Source organism: Pterocles gutturalis, unplaced genomic scaffold, assembly GCF_000699245.1.
Source record: "Pterocles gutturalis isolate BGI_N339 unplaced genomic scaffold, ASM69924v1 scaffold20418, whole genome shotgun sequence".
Lineage (NCBI taxonomy): Eukaryota > Metazoa > Chordata > Aves > Pterocliformes > Pteroclidae > Pterocles > Pterocles gutturalis.
Genome location: NW_010123521.1, coordinates 1 through 5,664, shown reverse-complemented (window position 1 = coordinate 5,664; position 5,664 = coordinate 1). Strand labels below are relative to the sequence as shown.

The 5,664-nt window shown below is 46.3% G+C and overlaps 2 protein-coding genes across 2 annotated transcripts; one reads left to right on the top strand and one right to left on the bottom strand.

The window, feature by feature from the left end:
- Positions 1 to 298: 298 nt before the first annotated feature.
- IFT20 (intraflagellar transport 20) lies at positions 299 to 2,142 on the top strand (the record flags this gene model as incomplete). The annotated part of the gene is made up of 3 exons (XM_010077945.1): positions 299 to 384; positions 1,163 to 1,266; positions 1,712 to 2,142. Coding segments are annotated over 3 exons (272 nt in total), but the record flags the coding sequence as incomplete, so codon positions are not given.
- A 1,471-nt stretch (positions 2,143 to 3,613) lies between these two features.
- TMEM97 (transmembrane protein 97) lies at positions 3,614 to 4,627 on the bottom strand. The gene is made up of 3 exons (XM_010077944.1): positions 4,604 to 4,627; positions 4,384 to 4,528; positions 3,614 to 3,864 (listed from the first exon to the last, which is right to left on the bottom strand). Exons 1-3 carry the CDS (start codon positions 4,625 to 4,627, stop codon positions 3,614 to 3,616), a joined length of 420 nt encoding a protein of 139 aa, XP_010076246.1.
- Between the last annotated feature and the right edge of the window lie 1,037 nt (positions 4,628 to 5,664).

The following is a 5,664-nucleotide window of genomic DNA, read 5'->3' as shown; positions in this document are numbered from 1 at the left end:
CCTGGACAGTGAGTGACCCCGGGACCAGCCCCCCGCCCGGCCAGCGCTGGGTTCTGACGAGGGGCCCAGGCCCCTGCAGGCCTGGCTGAGCGCTCCTCGGGGGCCTGGAGAGGGCTGGGAGGACTCTCTTCCGCACTTCAGGAGTTTTGTCTTTTCTTTCCCTTTGTATAGCCTGTTAACATGTACTTGCTTACAGTAAATTCTCAAAGCCGCAGCTGAAAGTTACAGCATGTAGTGGTAGCATTCATCTTCCTTAGGGGTGCTCTGAATATTACTTGACAATTGTTTTTCTTTGCAGAAATAGTAGAATTTCAGAAAATAGTGGGTGGCTTAATAGAACTTGTTGATCAACTGGCAAAAGCTGCTGAAAGTGAGAAGATGAAGGTACTGTGCAATTACTGGCTTGTCAGGTGCTCTGTACTGTGCATGAAAAACCAGCTCTCTCCCTTCCTCCTTCTCAAGCATAAGCAATCTCTTTCTGTTGGTATTGTACAGACATTTCTGTGTAGTGAACGTCTGTCTGTGCCATAGGAAAGCACGGGCCTTTTTAATGGCTCTGGAAGACTTGACAGGCACGCTCAGAGTGTCACAGCTACTCCTGCACTCCATAGTCCCGTTGTTCCTGCTTGTCTGTGTATTTGCACATAAACAGAACACGTGGTTTTTTAATCACTCCTTCTACTAGTAGAATTTCATCCTCAAGAGGCAGGAGAGGCTCTGTGAGGAGGAGGAGGGCTTTCTAAAGATCAGAGCAGTGAATGGCTCTAGAACTACCTTTGACCTTTTCTCTTTGTGTCACCAAGTCGTGTGGGTTTTTTACGTTACTGTGGAAATCGAAATTAATCTTTAGCACAATTGTAGGTTATTACTATTTTCCTTATTTGTTCTGGGGAAAAAATTATAACTAGAGCTTGTCTGTCCCAGTCACCAGTGATCAGTTTGTGTTTCCAGAGGAGTCAGTGACTTTTGTTTCTGGAGTTGGAAGGCAATCCCAAATGCTGTAACCTGCCCAGCCTCTCCAGGGGCTGGCTGCTGTTCCACCAACCACCCAGTGTTCAGCTGTCACCCTCCTTTACTGTTCACGTGGATGAAACACTGCTAGTAGTGAAAGGGGTTAAAAAACATCCCAATACAGCTACATCACTGAGTGCTCTTTTGGCAGGCCATCGGTGCACGAAATTTGCTGAAGTCTATAGCCAAGCAAAGAGAAGCTCAGGAACAGCAGCTTCAGGCTTTGATAGCTGAGAAGAAGATGCAGCTGGAAAGGTGAGCTTTCTGTTAAACGCTTCTGGGGCATTACAGAGGCCGGAAGGTCCCTCTCGCCGTCTGTGCTGGGCTGGTTCAGAGGGTCCAGCTGCAGCGAAGGCGTGTCCTGCACAGAGCTCACGGGGAACGGCACAGGGCCACAAGCCCCGAGTTCACCTGTGGCCCTGCCTGCTGCTCGTCAAAGGAAGGTTCCTCTCTTGTGACTTTGTGGCTCAATAAACAGAGGCAGCATGAGATCGCACAGCGGAAGAAGTCAATAAAACTGTAATTGCGGGCGCGTGTCCGACCTGTGACGGCACTTTAGAACTGCAGAGTCCAACTCATGCAGCTGCTGCTTTCCAGATGACTCACGCGTAACTGTCCTTCAACGCAGACCAGTGCATGTTGTACTGAACCATCCAACACGGGCTGCGTGCAGCTGGTAACTGTTTGTTTTTTCTTCCAGATACCGAGTAGAGTACGAGACCCTGTGTAAAATTGAAGCAGACCAGAACGAATTCATCGACCAATTCATTTTTCAGAAATAGAGGATTTTAAGATGGAAACAAACTAACTCGGAGACTTGACCATTCCAGACTGTTGAGAATTTCCAAAATATGCAATTTTTCACTGTGTATGAATGAAGAGATGGTTTGTACAAATGGAAGTGTCTTTTAATTCAGTGTGAATTACACTAAACGTGGCAATAAGGAGGGCTTTCTAACAGATGTAAAGGCTGTTCTGTCCTTTTGATTTTATAAAAGTTTTCTACAGTCAGTAGTTCTAATTCAAATTATAGTTGAATTAATACTACTGTTGCTATATTATGTCTCTCCCTTTTGGAAATGTACAGCTCTTTCAAAGAAATCAGGAAATAAATTATTGTTTTCAGACCTTCTGGATATACCAGAATTATTTGCTTCTGCTATGTTATTTTTGAGCTAGTCATAACGGCTTTCCGGTATGTAGGATTCTTTGGGTCTGTACAGACACAAGCAGCAGTAACTTTTATCAATATTGACCAGAATATTTTTTCTATGGGATTAGGAAAAACCCCAGAAAATTCTGATTAACAGAATGGATCAATTAGACTCACAAAAAAGCAGAAACTACGGCAGAATTAACAACTTCAAACCATGCCCAGGTAGGTAACATCAGAGTAGAATTCTTTTGAGAGCATTATGTGAGTGGTAGAACTGCAGACTGAGGAGATAAACCGTTCTGTGTGCCCGGTGACACCGGGAGTACATGCAAATATGAATGTGACAGTTAGAATCTGCGCGCCCGTGATCTAAAATCAAGCCTCGTGCTGAAGTGCACACAGGTGCATTTTGTGCCTCTCTTTAGACAAACGAATCTGGAAATGGCCTTTTCACCGCCGGGGGAAGGCTTAAATTTTATACCAGCGAAGTCCTGAAATCTACAAGCCGTGACTGAAAAGCCTCTGGGTGACCTGTGATTTTACACAAGTCTCCCAAGTTTGATTCAGATTGAGAACTTAAAACAAACCTAAACAACCCAACCCCAACCACCCCAGAATTTCTATCAGTAGTAGGTTTTATTTACGGTATCTTATGCATATATTTACTGTGTCAACTATCTATGATCTCATGTTCGCTTTTAGTCATTCCCTTAAGAAGAGTAAATGCAGTTTAATGCCTTTAGTTATTTATTTCCATACTAGAAGTGATTCCATGGAAGACAGAAATTTAAAAAATCCTTGTTTACAATTGCTGAAGTATGTTAAAATCCTCAAGGAAGGATGCCTCATTGCCAAACAAAGTTTACTTCAAGCATTCATAAATCCAGATTTTGTCACATTCGTCACTGATCAGACATTTACAATTAAATCAAAACTGAAGCAAAGGAAGGGGTGAGGAAATTAAGAATCATTATATGATTAGAAATGCTTCTAAAACAGAGCTTTGCGATCTCTATAATCAGTTACGGATTTTGCAGAACAGGCTCTTGGAAGACAAACTTCTCACCTACAGGGTCTTCTAACGATTATCTTGGAAAAAGGGAAGTTGAAAGAAAAGTATCATCTGGAGTTCCCCCCCTGCCCATCACACAGTTACCCATCAAATGGTTAAAATTCATTTTCCTGTTACAGATGTATGGCAGTGGGAGAGGTGTGAGGTCCCGTCACCTGCCTGTGCCCAGAGCCACGTGGAATCGCTCATGCAGGCCTCTGCCAGAGCTCCTGGTGATTGCAAGAGAGCTGGGACCTCAAACCACTTCACGCTTCTCTCACAGGAGCTGTTGCAGCCCAGCACGAGGCAGGTGTTTGTCCCGAGGACGACATCAGCACAGGGTCCGAATCCCAACCAGTCCGAGCCTTGTGCTTACAGCTGTCGTAGGGGACGGACTACTTCCTTTTCCTCTTCTCCGCGTGGGTGTAGTGGGGGTTGCAGAGCATGGTGTAGAGGATCAGCAGTGGGATCAGCAGGTACGGCACGTAGACAGAGAACAGGGCGAGGCGCTCGCGCTGGCTCCGAGGTCCCAAATGCTCAGACGCTGAGAAATCATGAAACAGGATATGCGCGAGGATGGGAAGCAGAGTTGTAGCTACGTGGGTGGAGTAGATAATTGCAGGAGTCCTTATCCATTTGCAGCCGCCTGTATAGGAGCAAAAAGGAAATGATATTTAAGTATTCTGAAATGAGCAGAATTCATCATCTTTTAAATGAACAGAGCATTAACTACTGTGTCTCTGACAGGGTGAGCCACAAAGTCATATCACACGGGCAGCAGAGAAAACCAGGTGCTAGTAGCAACCCAGGAAAATGAGCTGCCTTTATGGAAATGTGGAACGATGGTGTGATCGTGAAAGTTTTAAAGTACAAAGTGAGTACCCGGGCTTGACCCAGACCTTGGGACCGTGCTAGATGTCAAACATTGGTGCTGGTTGCATACGCGTGGCTGCAGTGGCAAAGGGCCCGCAGTCACGGTTTTTGTTTCTGACAGGCCTTGTTCTGTGCTGCTTTCTCAGCTAAAACTTGCCACGACAATGGTTCAGCCCTCCATGGGGTTCATCCCTGTAATTGCTTCAAACTGGTAAGTTCTCTGCTGTACAGAAAGCAAGTGTTGTGCAGAAACGCCGCAGAGGACGTACTCTTACACTTGTTTCCTACCAACCCTTTAAGAAGGCGTAGCCGGCGATGGGGAAGAACGGCAGCTGCAAGATGGCCTCGCACCATACAAACGCCTGAAACCACTCGGGGGGCTGCAGCATCACGGGGTCTCTGAAGGTGGCTGCGTACCACTGCAACAAGTCTGCCAGCTTCAGAAAAGGAATGAAACAACAGATTAATGCACTGAACGCCAGCCACAACAGGGGAAAAATTATGACCCTCACCTGGCAGACAGGTGAAGCCGTCATGGCAGCGGGAAAATGGAGTGCTCCCATCTCGCTAGACAAGCCTCACACTGCAATTCAGTTTTAATAGGGACTCTGTTTACAGTGATGAACCCTTTCTGCTACATATGTATTAATCTTGCACTACAGGCAATTTTAAGATTACTACAGCATCGAGTGCAATTGCTTTCCAAAAACTATTTCTGAAATATCATCTCCTACCAGAAAAAAACCCAAATGACAAAAGATCAGCACCTCGACCTCAGCAAATCCTGGAGAACTCTCGTATTCTCCTCTTTCTGCCCAGCTGCGGTGGGCGCAGTCTGGCAAACACCTTTGGGCAGCTGCCATGTCCCCCCAGGAGGTGGGACCCCAGCCAGGTCTCACCCCAGGAGGAGGTGCCTGGGGCCTTGTTCCGTCGGGCGATGCATCGTGAGATCACCAAGCTCGTGGCTGGCGGCTGCTGCTGCTCTAGCAGCTGGATGTAAGAATTTTGGCTCAGCGGGTTACAATTAGTTTCCATGACAGAACTGTAAATTCCCGCATGGCTTTAAGGTGGACTTTGAACGAGATAGGCATTGAGATTTGCTAGTTAACTATTAATTAAAAATGGTTTCTATAATGGAGTAATCGTACAGGCGATTCTAATGGCAATCATCAAATTCACTAATTGTAAAGTTTGGATAGGAAGTTATAGCTGATCTCATCCTGCTGGCGAGAGCTGAGCTGATTAGCTTCTATCCAGCTGTTATTGTAATTGACTTTGCGACGCTTATTCTCTTCTATAAGTTTATTCAAACCCCAGCAAACAAGAGTTTTTTACTAATACATTTGTTTGCTGGCGTGCCTGCTTCAGCAGCGGCAACAATTTGTTTCTGTTTTTGGCAGGAGTAGGAGCAAAAGTCAGGATCAGAGCGACGAAGTGACGAAGGCAGCGACAGGCAGGTCAGGGGCACGTGGCGGCACGCTTGGCGCTGCTGGTGTCGTCAGGGTGTCAGCGCAGGAGGTGACGGGGCGCAGCAGGTCCGTTCCTGCCCGAACTGGGTTTATGGGGCCACTTG

Bases quoted from the DNA above. Each gene is read 5' to 3' on its own strand.
- TMEM97 (XM_010077944.1), bottom strand. From the start codon at position 4,627: ATGACGGCTTCACCTGTCTGCCAG. The intron at 4,529-4,603 runs GTGAGGGTCATA...CCTTTTCTGAAG, and splicing joins CGGCTTCACCTGTCTGCCAG to CTGGCAGACTTGTTGCAGTG. The intron at 3,865-4,383 runs GTTGGTAGGAAA...GCTCCTATACAG, and splicing joins CGGCTACGCCTTCTTAAAGG to GCGGCTGCAAATGGATAAGG.